Source organism: Zootoca vivipara, chromosome 8 (genome assembly GCF_965207765.1).
Source record: "Zootoca vivipara chromosome 8, rZooViv2.hap1.1, whole genome shotgun sequence".
NCBI lineage: Eukaryota > Metazoa > Chordata > Lepidosauria > Squamata > Lacertidae > Zootoca > Zootoca vivipara.
Window position 1 is genome coordinate 24,889,281 of NC_142591.1, and position 22,424 is coordinate 24,911,704.

Genomic DNA, 22,424 nt, shown 5'->3' on the forward strand with positions numbered 1-22,424 from the left:
CCATTAGCATCTGTTGTTGCAGCACAGCTAGGCTCTGGTAATTCGATTTCGTGTTTATACATACCCTATCTCACAGTTTTATTTTTTGGGAGCTGTCAAGCCCCATAGAGATATGGCTTGCTGAGGTGCTCCTATTTTTATTTTCATTTAAGCAATACTTCCTTGTAAAAGTATCCTCCATGGCTTCTGTTTAATATTTAATTCTTCTCTATGGGATGCAAATGTGTGCAGGTTTTAAGTATGTTGATTTGGACCAAGCCAGTTGATACTCCAAGTGCTTTGTTCCCAGAAAGAAAGAAAGAAAGAAAGAAAGAAAGAAAGAAAGAAAGAAAGAAAGAAAGAAAGAAAGAAAGAAAGAAAGAAAGAAAGAAAGCCAAATGGGGCAGATACCTGAGAAATCCGAGGAAATTTCCTGCAGGAGAAATCTGTGAATCCCAAATCGTGGAAGCCTGCAGGAATCGAAGGGTTATTCTGAATAAAAGGCTTTCCCAGTGGGTCCCTTGGAAGTTGTTTATGAATAACCGCATTATGCCGCAGCAAACCCCGGTGCGTGCGGAAGGAAAGGCAACAGGTGTCACACCTGGAGGGAGAAGAAAAAGAACTTATGAAGAATTTAAAAGTACCATCTCACATACCTGGTTAAATGTTCGGCAAACCTCACACCACCTACCCCAACAAAAACAGAACACCCATCTATCGTCGTGTACTCCGTTAGCTACTTATCAAATAATACCAGTACAATCACCAAAACCAACAGGAGTTTGCATTTTACAACTTGGCTAAGGGCAAGCTGCACCTGTTCTCTTACTCTTGTCCATCTTCTAGTCTTATAAGGCCAGCAGTCCTTTGAGGCTACAAGAAGAAAAAGTCAGCTAGCTATATACCCTTGGCTTGATACACAGAGGCTGTACCACTGTCATGGTGTTGGAGGAGAGTGTGAGGGGACGGTGACAGTGTGGGAATGCAACACAAGGATGTACCATATTTGAGTTAGTATTTTCAGAGTTGCATCAAAAGGAAGCACATCACGGAAACTCTCTAGTTAAAGTCAGCACAGCCAGCTTATAACCCAAGCTGCAGGCTGCTCACCAGCCATATTGACAAGCTTAGTAAGACTCCTGGCTCCTCAACAAAGGCCGGGATACTTAGACCGCAATGCATAAACAGTAGGCTACAACCCAGCCTGGTAGGCCACACAATGGGTAGGTATTTCCAAAGGACTGGTCATTGGCATTTTGACACCTCAAATCCCTCCCCACCCCCAATTCCACTACCAGCTCCTGGAGTTCCTTGTCCCAGCAGCAAATCCTTGGCCATCCTCCCTGGTCCTTGAGATTGTTGTGTCCCATTGTGTCTTCTTTGGTCACACAATACAAAGATGGCAGCAAGCCAACCACTCCTCAGAGGTTTGGAATATATGGATCTTTACTATCTAAATAACTTTCCACGTTATCATTTGGAGCCCCCTTCCAGTCCTCTTCTTCTGGTGCAATATGTAAATGCAAGTGCTCTGGTATGTTTCACTGGAAATTGGGTTTTCCCTAAGCATTATTATTTTTTTGTAACATAATTTTTTGCTTGTCATACTGAATAAGTGAGCACCACAAGTCCAAATGCAAAGAGAACGGTTCCAGTGGGTGCAGGAAGCAGTTTTTATCAAGCACTAAAAGCTTTCCAATTGCCTTTCAAGTTCTGGTTTTGTTTTGTTTCTAATTTCCCTTTTCTTTCCAGGAGATGCTGCAATGCTGCCTCCTGCAACTGCTTCAACTCAGTGATTTGTCCAATCCTCATAGTGCGTTGGTATCACTGCAGTTCTCAAGAAAACAGCTTCCTGAACCCATTGGAACACCTCACTTTCCACTTTCCCCCCCTTTTACAGGCGTTGCTGGCAGGCTGACGTTGTTGTTGTTTGTTATTGTTGCTGCTGCTACTATTACTATTACTGCAACAGCATTTCCACTGCAACACAGACCACTGCAAATTCAGAGCCCTGGGGAAAATTTATAGGCAACGCTTCACAGAGAGAGAAGGTATCTTGGAATTACTTCATATAATGTGAGTACAGAATCACCGCAAGGCCAGAAAGCATTTGAAGTAACACTCAACACCTGTTGTCATGACTGCAGATGGAAAACTGAAGCAAAAGCCAACAGGGGAAAGTAGTCACCCAGAAACATTTGAAACAGCCTGTATCAGCCAGACACTCTTGATTTCAACACACCACTCTTCCCAAGACCTCCCACCTACTCTCTGGCACCTTGTGTCTAAATCTCACCAGAAAGACAATGAGGGTCATTGTGAGTGCAGTCTCTCAACTCTCAAGGTCTCCCAGGATTTGCAAACCCCACTTGGGCTTCTCAAAAACGCTTGCAATTCACAAGCCGCAGTGAGATTATTATTTAGCAAACCACTTGGGTCCATGGAAGATGGCAAGGACTAAGGGAAATATTAACAAACTCACGTTTTCCTCTGCTAGTGACCTCAACAATTCACTGGTACTGCAGGGAGGCAGTACACCAGGCAGGGAGGACAACAAGGGCTTTTCAGAGCAAATCTCAGGCAGCTCAAGGAGTAGCAGACCTCATCTCATCCCAGCGAGGTCTTGCAAATGTCAAAAGTTACTAGTCCACAACATTTGCTTGTTAATTGACTAGCCTCCTACCACCACGGACACAATTATTTGGCGAACACAGAGGCAGCTGGCGAGTTGTTTGGCTGCTCCCCAGCAGCTACTGTACATCAATAAAAGGAAGAGTCCTGCCCTTATTTTTCAAGACTGATAGGTAGCAACCAGGAGGCACCATAGACAACAGCTTGCAAGGGGCAGAGTAACTCCACCAGGGGGAAAGGTACCATTTGGCCTCTGCTTCAGGAAGCCAGTTTCTTGGACTGGCATTGCCAAGCTGAGCACCAGAATACACTTAAATCAAGTTAACAATAAGCAGTTGTGTGGTCTCTCAGTGATTTAGTACTAACTGTAATAAAGGGTAAGAAATATAAACAAATATTTGCTTAAATATAGTGAGGCTCCTTTTCACATTTTGGGGCCTACTTTCTGCTGCTGCTGGTGCTACTACTGTATGAGAAAAGTACACAATAAGCGCCAACTATTTGTAAGTGCTGAAGAAAGCTAATAATAATAATAATAATAATTTATTATTTATACCCCACCCATCTGGCTGGGTTTCCCCAGCCACTCTGGGCGGCTTCCAACAGAAAAATGAAATATAATAATCTATTAAACATTAAAAGCCTCCCTAAACAGGGCTGCCTTCAGATGTCTTTTAAAAATCTGGTAGCTGTTTTTCTCTTTGACATCTGATGGGAGGGCGGGCGCCACCACCGAGAAGGCCCTCTGCCTGGTTCCCTGCAACTTGGCTTCTCGCAACGAGGGAACAGCCAGAAGGCCCTCGGTACTGGACCTCGGTGTCCGGGCAGAACGATGGGGGTGGAGACACTCCTTCAGGTATACTGGACCGAGGCCATTAAGGGCTTTAAAGGTCAGCACCAACACTTTGAACTGTGCTCGGAAACGTAAAAAAACAACAACCCAACAACCACTTTTCTTCTTCTGTTTAATGGCTTCCGAGTGAGCATTATTTAAAGGCAAGGAGCTGGACACCTCAAACTGAAAAAGCTTTAGAAACATATGGAAGCACTTTGTGTGTGATGATGCCAAAAAAAGAGAGGGAGGGAGAAGCTTGCAGTCTAACAAGGATACCCCACACAGACTGTCAAGTCAAATAAGGAAGGGCTGAGTTACGTAACAGAGAGACTAAAGGAGACAGAAAGAGTTAAGCAGAGCAACAAATGACAGCAGAAGATGATATTCTTGCAAGGCAGTCCCACTCGGCCACACAACACGCTGGGTGACCTACCTACCTCACAGGGTTGCTGTGAGCTTTAAGTGAGAACCATATATACCACTTTGAGCTCATGTTAGAAAAAGCTGGGTGGGTTGCATTTATATCTCTTTTTTGTGTTACTGTGCATTCCTCGTTTGCAGGTCCTTAGCAGTGAAAGGAAGGCATTTTGTCCATGCTCAAAGGCACTTTGATTATCCATACGTGAATGTATTTTCAAAGACAAACTCTGTTCCATTTTACATCAGCCCTTTTAGGTTCTGCTTATTTTCAATGGGCGCTTAAGCACATAGTTAACTTCGCTCATGTAAAAGCCAACAGGAATCCAAAAATACCTAACTTTGTAATGTGCCCAATGTTAGTGCCTAGGCCTATACTACATTTTTTTAAAAAAAAACCATGTAGATGTTAGCCACTGTAATAAAACAAAAAACAAAAAATAACCCAAGCTGCACTGACCCAATGCGAGGCTTGATGATTTACACTGAAATAGCACAACACTGGTCCTTAACAGAAATCATTTTCTTAAATCTACAAAAATGCTACTTTGTTTGAAAAGCAAAATTGAATCAAACTCGCTTCCAGGAGGAATGCTGTTCTTTAACATAGTTATATAGCAGCTTTGAAAAGAAGGAACACCAGTTAGCACTTTGAAGCAAGAGACTTATTCCTTGTTGAAAGGATTTCATTGTTCACCCTTGTCAAAATGTGCACTGGTTAACGTCCCTGTTAACACCAGCCAGCTTGCCACATTGCTCTCCTTTTGGGACAAAACTCTCCTCTGTCTCTCCACACATGGGCTCCGAGGAGGAGAAACAGCATCATCAAACAGCTGCTCCGCAGTTGCTGGTGAGCAGAACGAAGGCACAGTGGCAACTCTCAAGAGCCGCTGTGATGTCCAAGGAAGATGCCAAAGTTTAAAAGCTTCCCCCGCCTGTGTGTGTGTGTGTGTGTGTGTGTGTGTGTGTGTGTGTGGCTGGAGCAACAAGACAGCTTATAGCTATTGCCACCCTTTTGCCTGAAAAAATAAAAAAGGACCAGCACCATTACTGAACATTTAGGCCTGTATCCAATATAGCACTAAGCAACACATTCCATCAGCACAAGGATTTCTGCTTGGAAGACGCAACTTTCCCTCCAATAGCCTCCTCCCATGCACCCCCTTAAATCTGTTCTGGGGTTCCCACAACACTAGGAGCAAAATTGGAGACACAACATAGGAGGAGACGCAACATCTTGCACAAATGGAACGAGTGTTTCGGATGGGACTGACAATCCTCAGCCTAATTTCATACAGGAGGTATGCTTGGCAGGGGGTTGGACTAGATGGCCCTTGTGGCCTCTTCCAACTCTATGATTCTATGAAATCAGAGAAAGGCCAGGGGTGGGGTGGTGGTGGAGGGCACAAGCCCCCTGCAAACAACCAGTTCAGAACTCCTTGGCTGAGCGCTTCTGCAGACGTCCTTCCCAGCCCTAACTAGAGACGCTAGGGATCAAACCTGGTTCTCAGCCTAAACTGGGACTGGGTGAGGTATCAATACATCATCCATAACTGGTTTAAAGTCCACACTTTGGTAACGGTTTCTGTTGTAACACTGTGTTAAAGGTAAGTAAAAACGTACCAGTTTTAGACATCTAATTAGTAGCAGTTGCAAAGACATTATCCTGCTTGCCTCTACAGTAGTACCTCGGTTTACAAACTTAAGCCATTCTGGAAGTCCGTTCTTAAACCGAAACAACGGCTTTCCTTAATGAGGCCTCCCGCCGCCGGTGCCCTTCCACCATTCGGATTCCATTCTTACACCAAGGTAAAGTTCTCAAACCAAGACACTATTTCCGGTTTTGTGCAGTTTGTAAACCAAACCAGTTCTTAAACCGGACTGTTCTTAAACCGAGGTACCACTGTACATAGTTCCATCCTTATTTCAGACATTGTGATCTATTGGTATATTGCGGCGTTTAGCTGGGGTTATATCACGATGTTGGAAACTAGACATTGCTCAGCCCTAGCTGAAACCATGCGAGAGAATTGTGGTAAATTGAGTAGTGGGGCAGTGATACAGAGCGGAGAACCTTTGGAGGAAAAGGCAGGATAAGAACACGACACAACTAATGTGTATCGGCCCTTCAGAAAACCGTGTTTTGAGTCATGAAGCCGATGAGCAATTTAAGAGAAGATTCATAGCCTCGGCAGGAATAGAAAGCCGCACACAAGGGAAAAGGCTCTGAGAGAAGAAGCCCAAGGCGGCTTCTTGTTTGCCCTATTGGCTGTGTGGCATTTCCCTGCTCTGCTAATTATATCGGTCATTCCTATGTAAACGCACCGAAATAGCTGGAGCCTCTCTGGTGGGGCAGGCTGCAGAGAAAACTGTTGCCTTTAAATAGCCCTAGCAGGAGGGGAGCGAGGATGAAAAGGATAGTGTTGTGCCTCTGACACCAGCCAGAGATAATAATGGTCCTTCACAGGAGACATCCTTGTGGTGGCCTTGCTCTGTCTAGCTAATGCAGCTAATTAGGGTGTAACTTCAGGACAGTTCACTGGGAGGAGAGACTCAATGGGAAGAGTTAATTCCATGGCAAGAGGCCTCACTGCTCCAGCCAGTTGTCTTAACATAACAAAAGGTCCCACTCCCCCAGGAGACTTGTCTTTACCATAATTATCTGGCAAAGATGCATAATGTAAAGGCTTTACATCATCAAAAGAGACTGCCCTAAAAAGGAGGGGAGGGGAGGCGGGGGGGGGGGAGTCTCTCTTAACCTAATCAATGGATTAAGGATGTGTTTTTCCTTGGTGGGTAATCAAGAGAGGGGCTTAACCCTCCAGACTTTTGTATTTCAGAAGATAATAGGGCTCACTCACCAAGGCGATACCAAAATCCAAGGTAATACCAGGCATTTTTTTTTTGTTCTTGTTTTTATTTTGCCCTGGGATTAATGTTGCTCATTTGGTAACACCAGAACAGGGTAGGGGGCCAGCCCTGTCACTAGTTCATGCCCACTCGTTGTACCAATCCAAGCCATGTCACCCAAATTTTACGGAGATTAAAAAGTTCTCTTCAAGTCAATGAGAAGAAAGGAGTGGCAGCGTTCTATGGTGGTGAAGTTTTTTCTTGTTTTTTTTTAAAGGTTCTTAAATTGTACTCCTCTTTACTGAGAACATTAGTTACTGGGCGGTGTAACAAATCTTGTTTCTTTGTTTATATACTGCTCTATCATTAAAATATACCACAGCGGTTCACAACAATATAAAACCATGTAGTAAATTCATAATAAGTTGAAAACAAGTTAAAAGCAAAAGAATTTAAAAACTTCAGTAGAGCATTGTGGTGGATGTACCCTTAATTGCCTGCATAGACCTGGCAGAATAGAAAAGACTAGAAGTTGGCACAGAAGGCACCCCCTGAATCTCTATTGGCAGGGTGTTCCACAGGACTGGGCCAATGACACGAAAGGCTCGGTTTGTCGTTGTCATCGAATGAGCCTCACCAACTTGGGGAACAATCAGAGATGTTCCTGAAGATGATCTTGGTGATCAAGCTGGGATGGAAGGGTTCAGGTGGTCCCTGAGATAGCCTGGACCTAAGTTGTTCAGGGTGTTGCAAGTCAATGCAAGAACCTCTGAACCTGGCTTGGCAGTAGATGGGCAACTGGTGCAGCTGTTTTAACAATGGTGTTACATTTTCTCGACCGGAACCTCTCATCAGCAATCTGGCCATAGCATTCTGCAGCAGATGGAGCTTCCAAACCAGACCCAAGGGCAGCCCCACACAGAGAACACTACAGTAATGTAGCCTCAAGGTTGCCAATGCGTGGACTACAGTGGTCAAGCTATCCCTGTCAAGGAACGGCCACAATTGGCAAACCAACTGGTAAAAGGCACTCCTGACCCCAGATGTCACTAGGGTCTCTAGTCACAAGGATGCACCCAGGAAAAACCCCCAAGCTATGCACTTGCTCCTTCAGAGAGAGTGCAACCCCATTCAGAACAGGTAACTTGCCGATTTCCTGAACAAGGGAGCCACCCAACCAAAGAGCCTCCGTCTTCCTAGGATTCAAACACAGTTTATTGGCCCTCATCCAGTCCACCAACATTGAATCCAGACACAGGTCCAAAGCTTTCACAGCCTCTTCTGATGTTAGGGAGAAATGGAGCTGCGTGTCATCGGCGTATAGGTGACACCTCGCTCCAAAACTCCTAATGACCATTCCCAAAGGCTTCACATAGATATTAAGCAGCACTGGGGAAAGAACAGAACGCTGTGGAACCTCATAGCACAAATGCCAGGGGGCCAAGAAACACTCACCCAGTTAATGAACTAATAAAATTAAGCTGGATTTTTGTTTTAAGCATAACCAAACGTGTGCTACCTTTCCTAGTAAAAGTCCTGCACACTTGCTCTAGCACCCCCCCCCAAAAAAAATATTCTGGATTTAACATGCTCAACATGAATAGCTCCCTGATAATAGGAGTATCCTAGGAACTCAACTACATCCATCAATGCATGCTCCATGAGAAAGGTGAATCTTGTTCAGTTTGCCAAGGATTCCCCTTTAACACCCACCACACGGAAGCATTATATGCTCATACATTAAGATGCATGCAGGGCCTCTTCCCACTGCTGCCAAATGCACAACCCTCAGGCACATTGATGGGGGAGCTTAGCTATGCAGTCTCTTCACATGCGCTTTTAACACACGGAGTTCATCTGGACTCTGGTATCTCATCTGCAAGAAGCAGATGACATAGAACGTGGGAAGTCGTCTTGTACTGAATCAGGCCATTTGGTCAGTCTAAGCCAGGCATAGGCAACCTTGGCTCTCCAGATGTTTTGGAACTACAACTCCCATGATCCCTGACCACTGGCCCTGTTAGCTAGGGATCATAGGAGTTGTAGTTCCAAAACATCTGGAGAGCCAAGGTTGCCTATGCCTGGTCTAAGCTCAGTATTGTCTACCCTGACTACTAGCAGCAGCAGCTCTCCATGGTTTCAGGATGAGGGTGTCTTCCAGCCCCGCCAGGAATTGAATTTGGGATCTTGGGCATGCAACGCAGATGGCTCGACTACAAAAACATAGCCTTTCCCCTACAATGGTTCATCACGACTTGCCAACACAAAAATCCTATCATCACCATGCCAGCCCCCCAAGCTTTTGCCACTTTGTCAAAAACTTACAAGAACTGGAATAATATTTAAATAGTTTTAACAAAAACGTAACCTCAGGTCAGATTCAAATGAGGTTTAATACATAAATAACCTTATTTACTCAGTCCCACTGAATTCAAGAGGGCTTAAAATGTGTTGGAACATAACATTTGCATCAAACAACCACCTTCCACAAAGCCACATCTCCTACGCTCTTTTCTTACCTCAGTGAGGTGTCTGGATGTGCCTCCATGTGGCTTTCCAGCCCATACTTGCACGAAAATTCTTTGAAACACACTGGACAACGATAAACTTCATCCTCGGCCTTCTTCTCAGCTTCGCCACTTTGTGGTTCCTCCACGGCCTGTTTGGTAGAGAAGGGAGAGTTCTCTCACGCAAAAACCTGACTGAGCGCACCAATTCACATGGAGTGTGATTCCAGCCTCTTTGGGCTGCTTTGAACATTCCCACTAAATACTCCCCATCACACAGAATATGAACACATAAGGGGAGGGGGTGTCTTTTTGTGTGTTTTTACATCAAAGAAAACAGCTTTCCGAGAAGGGGGTCATTGCCAGCCATGAAATTTGAGGGATTCTGAGAAAAACAATAATATTTTTTAACCAACAGAGCCTTATAAGAACAGCAGACATAAAAATGCTGTATTCAATGAGGTTTGCCTTGCTTAAGCTGTTTTCATGACATCCTCTTTTCAGGTCAGCCACTGCAGATATGGAGATGATCATTTGGACCTTTGGACTTCCTTTGTGTCTGTCTGTACAGTAGCAGCTATCTGCCAGGTTCATTCACACTTGCCCAACGTTGTACTGCATTAAAAGGGCACCAGGCTGAAGCAACGCAGAAACTTGCCTGAATGTGCCCTGGTTAAAAGCTGCGACGGGACTGAGGCACCCAACCAAGTCCCACCCGGCAAAACCTTGGGACACATCCAATCTTGTGTGCGTTGGCCCTGATCGTCCTGCACTGAGCAAGGGAGGTCCATAGGGGAGGTGGGCTCTGACTTGCATTTGCTTGAACACGAATAAAAATCTCCACTCCGTTGTAGTCTCCGACAAAGCAACGCCCCCAGCTACATGGAGGGGTCAACTCCCATTCAGGCAAACACGAATGAAAGCCCTCAGTAGACCTTCCCTACGTAGGGCGTGTGCATGACTTTCAAATCACCTTCAAAAGCATCCTACTTCCTTACGGGCGACGCCATAGCACATGTCACTTCATAAAAATGAATGCGTACAACACACACACACATCCCTACATTTTTGAAATTTTAATTTTGGCAACCACAAGCCTATTATAATGTCCCCACTTCCTCTCTTCCATTCTCATGTGATGAAGAGAATTTCTAATGTCTAATTTTAAGCTGGTCATCTTCTTATTAAAAAAACAAACAAAACAACCCACCCCATGCATAAATCAAGGATGGAGGACCTGCAGTCCCCCATATTTTTGTCCGAATACAACTCCCATCATCCTTGACCATTGGCCACACTGGCTGGGGCTGATGGGAGTTGGAGTCCAAAAACATCTAGGAGGGCCGCAGGTTCCCCCATCCCTGGAATCAATGGAAAGATATAAAGGGAAAGGGTGAGGGAGGAGAATGTAACTTCGGGCAGATCCACGCCCTACTTTTAAAGCACATCCCATAACATTTAAAGCACATGACGTCCCCCAAAGAATCCTGAGAACTGTAGCTGTGTGAGGAGAAAATTACACCTCCCAGGATTCCTTGGGTGAAGTCATGTGCTGCAAATGTGTGTTGGGTGTGCTTTCAACGTAGGGTGAAATTTTACTCAAAACATCCTAGATTCCAACCTTTTTGGCTGGAATTCGCTCCTCTTTGTCTGCCTCCGTTTCTTGGCTGAGTTTTCGTTTTGTGGACAACCGCCTGCGTTTCAGTGGGGAGGCAGGTGCTGTACTTGTAGTAGTGCCGTTTGGATCCTTCTCGTGGATTTTCATGTGTCTAAAGTCAGGTGGGAAAGGGAAGAGAAGAGAAAATATATAAAAAATGAGCCAGCTGTTCCACTATAGATTTTGAACCAAAAGGAAGACAATGATGACGATAATAAAATTATATTAATTCATACGACTTATCTACAACCCATATATTGCGCCTTAAAGTATATCTAGTTATATCGGAGGTAAGCTGATATTAAACCTTGATTGTCAACAATGAAACAGTGCCCGTTAACGATCTACAGCAACAAGAGAAGACACCTCAATTTCAATGTTATGATACTGCCAGTACGGTATAATGGGCAGTGTAATCTCACGGGGCGGGACCCCTGCTGACACCCCACCCACCACTGGCAAAGCAGTAGTGGATTCTGGCAAGATCTCGCTAGAGTTCAACAAGATTTCATCAGAAGTTGTTGCCACGCAACCCCAGTAAGCAAGGCTTCAGTGGGGGCGGCAAAATGGGATGGGCTGCCCCAGACCAGTATCATAACCTGAAAGATAAATTGGAATTTTGTGTGTAATAACTGGGGAAAATGTATATTATAGAATGATCCTGCTATTCACTACAGTAAACTGGTTTATTCTTTTAACAAGTTCAACAGGTTCCCCCCCCCCCCTCTCAAATAAGGGTAGGGCAAGAGATTAATGGAGTTAGCAATACCAGAGATTTTGCGGTATAAAATACAATGAGAACAGTTCTTTCCACGCTGGCCCTTAGCAAGATTAGATGCCTTTCACTTTTCCCAGACTTGCCTTCAACAGATATTTGACAGAGAGCATGCAAAAGAAACCCTCTCAGCCACACATTTAAGCTCATTTCAAAAATGATATGCAATAATGACGTGGCAACGAAGTTTAATCCCTAAAAGGCACCCTAGACATATCTTACTAGTGTATCTTTTTAAAAAAAAATCATTGTAGTTATTTCCTATTTGCAGAAGTAAACCTGAGTGAAAATAATCAGTTTTCCTTGTACAGTGGTACCTCGCAAGACAAATGGCTCGCACAACGAAAAACTCGCAAGACGAAAGCGTTTTGCGATGTGTTTGGTGACTCGCAAGAAAGTTTTCTATGGTCGCGCTTCGCAATAGGTTTTTTCCGCAGGGTTTTTTTTTTTTTTTGCTGCGGCAAACCGCGCCTTGCAAGACAAAATTATCGCAAGACGAAGCAACTCGCGGAACGAATTAATTTCGTCTTGCGAGGCACCACTGTATTACAAAATTCAATATGAAGTTTTAAGACTACATAATTAAAAACATAACTAGTATACAATCCTATGCTCCATTACCAGGGAACTTTTGAGTAGATATATATGATTACACACTACTTTTCTCACCACCAGTTGCCAGTTAAAATAGTCTCCAGACCCCACCAGTTGATCAGCCACAGGGCAATTCATTACAGCTTTTGAAGCAGAGAATTAATGACACAGAGATTAAAACACACACATTCTCCAAATAATGAGAGGTGCAATACTATGGGAGAATGGGGAATTTGTATTAAGCAAGTACGGAAAAGCAAGGACTCTTTAATGTGTGAGATTTTTATTTAAAGAAACACGGCAGCATCATGGTTTCTGTTTATTTCCTACAAGGAAGCTCTTCAGGTTTCTGATGAAATTCCAGTCAAGTACAAATGCCTATTATTTTTCCTGCCTATGATGTATATCATACCTTATATATCATTCCATAACATATATATGCTACGGCTAGTGAGTTTCTCCTAATCCAGTTTCACTCCATTTGTCTCACAGGCATGATTTTAAAAAATAAAAGAAAGATAGCAGTGATTCTTATGACTCTTCCTTTTAGCAAGGAGGAATTTTTCAGTCTCTTTAGGGCATTTTAACCACACCCTAAATCTAAAAGGGCATCAGCACAATAATCTCCCTCCAAGGCCCCAGAGGACGGATGATCACACAATGGGAAAATATTAATATAGATATGTGGTTGCACTAAAGAGTTCACAAACATCAGAAGAAGAAGAAATGCCATTCACAGTTCCAGAAAGCTTCATCTTTTAACTAGACTTTTAACTAAAGAGAAGGAGGAAGGAAAACAACTGATCTTCAGGACAGAGCCCAGTTGTCCAAACAACTCACATTCAATCACAGCTCTGATGTCACTCATTGTCTAAAAAGACTGAGCAATGGGAGCAGCCAAGTTGGCTCATCTCAATGAAATGACTTAGATGGATACTTGAACATTTTGCTTCCTAACTTTTTTTGTAGGAGGGCTAGAGACTTGCCTTCCTTTTAAAGAAAGGAAAGCTCAGAGTCTGGTTCCCCTGCTAGCTTTGGGCCTGATAACCAGTTAACCTTTCTGCCGTTTTTGACTACGTAAAGATCCAAATTTGGAGAATCAATTCACTACTACCTTAGTACGTACGAAATAAAACCGCAGGCAGAAGTCTTTACTAAGTGCACAAGATAAATGCTTGAATGAGCATCAATGTGGTCCATTTTGAATCATCGCTCTATAGGGCTAAGTTAGGTTTCACAAGGAAGTACACGAAATTACAAAGAGAATGAGGAAAACAAATCACTCGATTATGTTTCTCTCAAATGCGCTTCTGGGTAACTGCTGCTCTGGTTCCACCTTAACAAGCAGCTAGATTCAACTCCCACCAACTTGCCCAACTGGTTCTGCTTTGGCATGCAAGAATGAGCAAATATCAGAATGTACCTTTCTTGTCAGCTCTCTTTTAAACAAGACCAAGAAACTGTCACCAATTTCATTCTGGTTTTTTTTTATAAAAAAAAAAAGAGGAGTAAAGACAAAGAAAATGAAATTCAGCATGGGAGTTTGAAAGCGAACTGCCTGTCACATCACCTCCATTTTCTCATTTTGCACGCAACTTGCCTGCAGACTCAATGATCAAGAGCGTAATCCGTGCATAAGAAGTTGGCTGTCAATGCCCATAACAACAAGCAAGGCAGAATAACATGACACTGGGAGCATTATATGTTCTGGACAATTGTAACATAAGGACTCGATGATAAACCATATGGGAAAGGGAAAGAAAGCCAGCAGTAGGGGGACAGAACTCACCACTTAAAGAAATGGTGCCTATGCTAACACAGAACTGACCCAAGGTAGGTAAATATAACATTACAAAAATGTAAAGGGGCCACATCACTTCTTTTTTTAAGTGCACACTTAAAAAATTATGTGTGCTTGCAAACATCTCACTTTCTCTTTCTCATACTCAACACTAAAGGGGCTAGGATTGGCTATTGCTCCCATTCCATTCAAAGCATGTTTGCAAACTGTTCTCAAAGAATGGCTTAGGACGCTCAGCATTAAGCTGTACTTCTCTTGCAGAGAGAGAAAGATCAGCAGCTGCACCGCTTAGAACTAAACTGAAAACATTCCCATCACTCTGCCACGGAGTTGTGCCTCTTTGCTGTCAACATGCCTCTGAATGCAAGTTGCTGGGAATCACAAGTGCGGAGAAAGTTGTTGTTGCAGGATCTCCCCATGAGCATCTAGCTGGCCACTGTGAAAACGAAATCTTCGACTACCGGTACGTGGGTGTTTGGGCCTGAGCAAGAGGGGCTCCTCTAACGTTCGCTGAAATCCCATGTTTAAATTATCTGATGCAAAGCAATTTAGGGCGCACCTGCAAACGCTCCCAAAAGAACAGAGAAATATTATTTATTTTCCCATTATATACGCCACTGTTCAACAAGCTGGCCCATTGCTTTTAGTCCTCTCTTGGTGCTGTGTGTAGCTCCCAACTATAAACACCCTAGGAATAAATCGTGACTTCTTCTTGGATTCCCCCCTTCGTGGCAATAAGTGAGGATATGCAGACTCTGCCAGTTCCTCTGTATTTGAGGGGAATAATGCAACAGTGCAGGTAGTTTGTGCTGGTGAGATGCATTGCTTATGTTGCACCCGATCCCTAAAACCAATAATCCTGTGGACATGGCCTTAGACTGCATCCAGTCTGTTTAAGACCTTTGGTTCTAGAGCAGGGGTCCCCAGACTTACCGTGCGGCGGGCCGGTGCCCGCCGCGCCGACCGCGCGGTGGGCCGGAGGGCAGGGGAGTGCGCGCGCAGCGGGCCGGAGGGCGGGGGAGTGCGCGCCCGTGCGCATGCGCACACGCGCCCGTGCGGGGAAAAAATCGCCGAAAATCGCTTGTGCGCATGCGTATGGGCCTCCCCTGACCCGGAAGTGCACCAGAAATGACCTCTTCCGGGTCAGGAGAGGCCCATACGCATGCGCACAAAGGATTTTCGGCGTTTTTTTGGCGTTTTTTTAGATCGCCGCTGCGCCGCGCGCCGTGAGAGCGGGCGGCGGCAGCGGGCGGCGGGGGTCGTCGTGGGCCGGATTGGAAGGCCGATTGGGCCGCATCCGGCCCGGGGGCCGTAGTTTGGGGACCCCTGTTCTAGAGATACATTCTGCATATAATACAAACTACTATACTGTTAGGAGAACCCACGCCTAGGCTCAGGGCAAGATCAAAGCTGGAGCACAGAATTCCCGAAACATCTGAAGACTCATGGATGGGAACTCTCTCTCACACACCTCCACACCCAGTGCATGAAGTTGGGTTTGAAAAGATTAAGGGGTGACGTGTAAGTCACAGAAAGAAAATTAACAAGCCTTGCTATTTGAGCAATGTGCTTGGGGGGGAAGGAGACATGAAGGAGGCACCAAGCAACAGGAAAGGGACGGCAAAACCCAAAAGGCTACTGACAAATACTTTTCGCCGATGCATTGACTTGACAGAAGAACACTTCTTCTGCATCTGAGAAAGCTAGCCATAAACTGCAACTTGTTGGGCATTTTACTGTTGTTGTTTTTTAATATTAGGGCTATTCTTCCAGATCCATTTGCCAGCATGATTTTGAGGTGCTGCCTCTCTCTTTTGCTTCCTTGGCTTTTTGGCGTTATCCTTCTGACAAAGGAGCTCAAAGTCAGAAAATGGCTAACTTTACACAGAAAGCAGCAACCCTCCCCCCCCCCAACATAGAACTTCTTTAAAATGAACATGCTATACACAACGAAGTTTAGAGGTACAGTCACGTTGCTTATTTCCATTGCACATAATTAAGAAAAATGGAGAGCAATTGTGTGCATGTCATGGATATGAAGGAATGGTTGATTAACAATTTATAGATAAGAATACATTGTTCATTGCAAATGCGATGGAAGAAAAGGAGAAGCCAAGAGAGAAAGTGAACTTTTAAAAATACAGGCAATGAAAGGATCTTGGCTTTGGGCAGGGAATTTGGAACAGATGGACGCTGGTCCTTTCTTGGGAGTGGGCATCTTTTTACTAGTGTGCTGAGTTTTCATCAAGAATCAGTACCAGGCCTCCAGGCTTATCTCCACAACCTTGAGCGTTGTAAACTGACATTCTTAGGATTCTCAAGCGTAGTGCCTGAGAGCAGCACAAACTTGCTTTGTGGCAGCTCATGTGCTCTCTGTTCGGTTTAGAATCATGGAATCATAGAGTTAAAAGAGACCACAAGGGCCATCCAGTCCAACCCCCTGCCAAGCAGGAAACACCATCAAAGCATTCTTGACATATGCCTGTCAAGGCTTAAAGACCTCCAAAGAAGGAGACTCCACCACACTCCTTGGTAGCAAATTCCACTGCCGAACAGCTCTTACTGTCAGGAAGTTCTTCCTAATGTTTAGGTGGAATCTTCTTTCTTGTAGTTTGAATCCATTGCTCCGTGTCCGCTTCTCTGGAGCAGCAGAAAACAATCTTTCTCCCTCCTCTATATGACATCCTTTTATATATTTGAACATGGCTATCATATCACCCCTTAACCTTCTCTTCTCCAGGCTAAACATACCCAGCTCCCTAAGCCGTTCCTCATAAAGCATCGTTTCCAGGCCTTTGACCATTTTGGTTGCCCTCTTCTGGACACGTTCCAGCTTGTCAGTATCCTTCTTGAACTGTGGTGCCCAGAACTGGACACAGTACTCCAGGTGAGGTCTGACCAGAGCAGAATACAGTGGTACTATTACTTCCCTTGATCTAGATGCTATACTTCTATTGATGCAGCCAGAATTGCACTGGCTTTTTTAGCTGCTGCATCACACTGTTGACTCATGTCAAGTTTGTGGTCTACCAAGACTCCTAGATCCTTTTCACATGTACTGCTCTCAAGCCAGGTGTCTCCCATCCTGTATTTGTGCCTTTCATTTCTTTTGCCCAAGTGTAGTACTTTACATTGCTCCTTGTTAAAATTCATCTTGTTTGCTTTGGCCCAGTTGTCTAATCTGTTAAGGTCTGTTAAGGTTTAAATGCACTAATTCGGACACCAAAACCATGTTTATTTCTGCTGCCTCTGAAATTACTTTAGGAGACTCAAAACATAACATATGCAGCAGAAATTCAAAAATATAGGTATGAATAGAATGGCTTGGAAAACAAAGCTTCTAAAGATTACATTGTTATGGTGCAAGCAGAGGTGACCAAAGACCAATCCACACAAGGAAAGAAATCACATTATAGTACCCATCTCACCAGTGTGCAGAGTTTTAAAAGTGAGCACAGGTTGTTGTCTCCCCCCCCCCTCCCGCCCTTAAAATCTAATATAACCCAGAAGAATATTGGCAGAAATTATCTTATCTCAGGTTGAACTAATTGCCTATCTAGTTTGGCATTTTGCATTCTGACTGGCATCAGGTACCCAAGGTCTCAGGCAGCAGTCTTTCCCGTATCACCTTGCCACCACCTGATACTTCTGAACAGGAGATGCTCGGAACTAAGCCTGGGATTGGACCTGGGAACTGCAGGGTGCAAAACTGTCCCCTTCTACTGAGCTATGCAGTCTTACACGATGCAATCTATAAGCCTGATTTCTCAACATGCAAAGGTCAGTCCACAGGCCACATTCTAGTGAGCAAGTGTGGATGAGCCACAGAACCTTGCTCCACATCATGTGACAGAACCTGCAATCAATCGCCCCCTTCTCTTGTGATTTGATTGTGCCAGGCTCTAGGGATGAGGGCTGCTTCCAAAGCCATCAATATGCGACGCTGGGGGTAATTTCTTCTGCACTATCCCCACCCCCACCCCACCCCCAGTTTATGGCTCAGCACTTCCGCACAGAAGAACCAATGGCTGCTGCTATGCCAGCCTAATGGCTAAGGCAGTGACCCTCCAGATACAGAACTACAGTTCCCAAATCCTAACCAAAGGCCATGCTGTCTGAGGCTGATAGGAGCTGGAGTCAGCCGCCATCTGTAGAGAACACCATGCAGCTAGGACACTGGCCATTTATTTAATAAGCTGTGTTGGTAAACAGGTACTTAAAGGGAGGTTAAAACGCAAGGTGCAGTGTGATGAAAGAGTCCAGTCCAAAATAAGTAGGGCAGTTTGTTAAAGGACATTCTGTTCAAGCTCTGTCCTGCAGAATCGGCACAACAGGGGAATTTAGACCCAAGGGTGACAACAAAGGGGAGCAGAAGCTATGAGCAATTCGAGAGAAGCTCGTGGGAGGAATCCATGTTCTCCAGCGCAAGCCCCACTGAAATCACACTCCTGTTTCATTACAAAGAGTTTGGGGCAGGAAAACTTCCGTGTGCCCTTTGCCGCTTTATCTTTTAAGGCTGACAACAGAAACTAGACCGTCCAGGTGAGAAAACAAACAGGCACTTCAGGAAGATGCTATCAGCGAGATCGTGTCTAAACCAGTTTGTCTTTTATGAGGATTAGGCATAGGCAGGAAAAGTTCAGAAGATGTACCATGTACAAAAGACTGGAACTCTGTCTCTCTTTTTGTACAAAAAAAGACCCCTGCCTCTTAAATGTGATCGTTTGAGTTTGCAGGCTCAGAATTGAAAGCCACCTAATGCAAGCCTTTGAATGATGCAGGAAATCTAGAGCTAGAGCATCTCCAATGCACAGACTTGTACAGCCTCTTCCTAAAGAGCAGTGGTGGCCAAACTTTGCCCTCCAGCTGACAGGACCAGTGGTGAGGGATGATGGGAACTGTAGTCCCAAAACAGCTGGAGGGCCAAGTTTGGCTACCACTGCTATAAAGACCTCTAGTGAGGGTTAGACCAAGGTAATTGGTACCATTGGACTATAGGAGCATGGGAAATCCAATTCTCTCCCCCCCCTTCTTAGATCACCTTTTTAATATGCTTATTTTATAGAATTACATTTTTAAAAAGCAAAAAGTCTACAACTCTGGAGGAAAAGGGGGTTAGTGGGGGTGATAGAATGATAGATGCGGTTTTGTCAAAGGTACACACATTTCACCCTAGCAGAGAGCTACCAACCCCCAGAAGGCCCTCACTTTGCAAACCTGCCTTGTTAATAGAAGTTAATGCATTGTTAATCAATGTTAATGCCTTCTCTCCTGCGGCCTGTTACCTTGCAAGCAAAGCCTCCAAGAAGATGGAATTATGTTGTGCTTGAACACACACATTGCATTTTGGGGCAATGCCACGAGATGCAACTAAGGATAGGGCAACAGGGAACACCTGCACGGAAAGTAAGTTGGGAAGTTGAGTAAAAATGGTTGAAGGAACTGCAATTCCAAGGGTGGGTATTTTTTTCCTTGGAAAAGAAATCTAGGCATGTTATTAACATGCGTGACACAAGGCATGCCCTTGCAGATATGACTCAAGCACAGCAACTTGAAACATTTCAGCCCAAAGAGCCCCACCTTTGCTTGATTCAGGATAAGCTCACTGTTTTCTCAAGGGAATGGGATGTCTCCTGGCATCGGTTTTTGACGCAAGAAGGAAACTGCAAACCTGCACGTATTAAATTCGTATTTACTTTTATCAATGGAGCATGTGAGCACCTCCAGCGCTGCCCTCTGGACCTGACCAGAATTCCACAGGCGCCTCAAGTTTTAAATGGGGAAGGAATTGGGGGAGCGGGGAGATTTCAATAGCTTATTTGGAACTTTCACACTAAGCTTCAGCATATCTGTTACTGTTGTTTTAAAAAAAAGAATAGCACAAGGATTGCACAAGGCAAGGCATTTAGGGAAGCAGTTAAGACATCTCCTCTTCTCTGGGCCTCTTCTCTTTTTCATATAAAGTATCTAGGGAGTTGGCAACATGTTTCTTGGGAAAGCGGCATGGGAGATGAGCACAGTGTTTAAGTTACGTTCTTCTTGATTCTCCGATCAGGAGTGAGCACGTGCCAGATAACTGAAGTTGCAGAATTCTGCCCGTGTGACCGAGGAAGCAGCAGCATGGGATGTTGGGGTAAAAAGTGCTTGGTTTGGGCAAAGAGCTAGGACACAGTGGCTAGGTGCATTAGAGCAAGGGAGGTGACCGTTTTACCAAGACCCTACCTAAGGCACACATCTCAGCATATCTGGATGGGCAGCCCTGCAGAGCAGAAAGATATGGCAAGTGGCGTCAACAAAAATTCTATGCTCATTGTCTCCCAAGATGCACAGCTCGCCGAAGTGGTTCTGCGGACACATCATTGCTGCCTCTCTCTTATACTGGGCTTCTCCATAACATTAAACTGAAAGATAGGGAAGAGCTATGAACATGCATGGTCAACCTGACACTATTTTGCAGGGTCAGTGCATGGAAAAGTATTGAGGAGAGTGATGGAATACCAACACTGTGGTTCGCTCCTTGAATGACTATACCTGTACAACACAGCAGCATCCACTAGCTACATGGCTTTAGGAAAGATTAAACCAGCTTTCCCATGCCAGGCTCTCTTCCAGGGGTTGTTGAACTGTAGCTCCCCTTAGCCCTAGCCAGCATGGCCCATGGTCAAGAATGGTAGGAATTGTATTCCTGGAAGCACCTGGTTGGAGGAGGCTGGACTAGATGAATTCATAGAGTAGGAAAAGCAAAAGTCATTAGCCAAAGACAATTAAAGAGAACCTCCATGTGCAAGAGAATGAATGAACCTCTGAATGTTAATCAGGGACACACTGCTACCTTAGCACCTTGCCGGAAGGTTTCCCGAAGGCATCTAACTGGACGTTCTTAGAAACAAAGACGCCAGGAGGTTATATGGCACCTGAGCCATCCATATTCAGAGGAGCTTGCTTATGTTCTCATGGAGTTGGCCACCAAAATTCTTAACCTTCAGAAATTTCAGACCAGTTTCTAGGCACAACAGATGCGTAGACATATCTGAGAGCTTGCCAGAAGAACGCATTTGATTATGTCAAATTCTATGTGCTTCCTTCATAAAGTAATGTACTGCTAGAGTTGGTGGGGAGACGTCTCAGTCCCAGGGGCTGAATCAACCAGCCTCCAGCCTTCTACACCTGGCCCTCAGTGTTCCTCTGAAGGCCACACACCCTCTTCAAGGCTGACCCCGCTCCTCAAACCATGCTTCTGATCCAACTCTGCCCCACACTCTCCTTCTTGAGTGCTGTTGCCTGGCTTAAAAGTGTCTCCTGAACTGTAATACTGCCTCTTCCGTGCCTGGTTAGAAGATGAAAAAGGGCTGTGTATTGCTGAGGGGTGGGGAGGATCAAGGGCTTGCCCACTGTACAAAAGAATCACATTCATTGCTTTGCCCAATTTTGCATTTGGCTGTGCAAACTAGCAGCGCAAGGCACCCAAAAGGCTCCCGATGAAAGCACATGGCCACCAGCCTGAAAAGGGTAATCTGCTGCTCATTTATCTGTCTCTCCCCCCCCCCTCTCCCTCATTTTGGCACTGCACCTCTTTACCTGGTCAAAAAAGCATCTAATTCAAAATAAAAAATAATTGAGAATTCCTGTGTGCAAATAAAGCAACTACCTTTGTTTGCATCACTGGGAACGCATCTACAAAACAAATCTGCGTTATAGTGTCTTGGGCACTGGATTCGGCTCTTTAGCATAGAGTATGATCATCCTGGGAAACAGAGCGCCCTATAAAACGCTAGAGGGGGTGGGTGGCAGGGAAATTACCCTTCCCTCTGGGCTTGCCTGGCTAGAAATTTGTGCTTGAAAGCTCACATCTAAAGATCTGCCTAGAGACACGAGTTAATACAAACTGCTCTGTGATTAGCAATCGGTTTACAAAGATCCCTATCTCATTTCATACTGCTTGTTGCATAGAGTACCAAACCTTGGGGTGGAGAAGTGCAATGTGTATTACAGCTGTGATGCAAGAGGCGTTAACACCTTCTCTGCTCTAGTTCCCTATTGAAATCCCACTTGCCTGCAAACTTTGCTATCAGCCATGGAGGGGCAAGGGAGGCTGGGGGAAACAGTGCCAGTTTTACCAATCCAAGTCACTCCTCCTCCAGGCAACTACACGAAAGCATCAGGAACGAAAACAATAGATTTTGAAGAGTCCAACATGGATCTTTCACATGATGCAGAGTTGGGCCTCGACAGGAAACATCCATTACCAGTTCTTACACCCTTCACAATTCCTATGGATTCTCTTTTGTGTAGGCTTGTTAACTATGTGTGCTTACTTGGAAGTGAAGCCCCACCGTAGTTCACTGGTATTTACTCTCTCCCCCCCCCCCCAGTATATT

The 22,424-nt window shown here is 44.8% G+C and overlaps 1 protein-coding gene across 19 annotated transcripts in view; it reads right to left on the bottom strand.

The window, feature by feature from the left end:
- RREB1 (ras responsive element binding protein 1) overlaps nt 1-22,424 on the bottom strand; it is a 126,196-nt gene that overhangs the window by 23,345 nt on the left and 80,427 nt on the right. For all 19 annotated transcript variants that reach the window (XM_088675150.1, XM_060277985.2, XM_088675149.1 and 16 more), the window contains 3 exons: nt 10,841-10,988; nt 9,232-9,371; nt 391-580 (listed from right to left, as the gene is read on the bottom strand). In XM_088675150.1, coding sequence (XP_088531276.1) covers nt 391-580; nt 9,232-9,371; nt 10,841-10,988 — 478 coding nt within the window. The remainder of the gene's footprint in view (nt 1-390; nt 581-9,231; nt 9,372-10,840; nt 10,989-22,424) is intronic.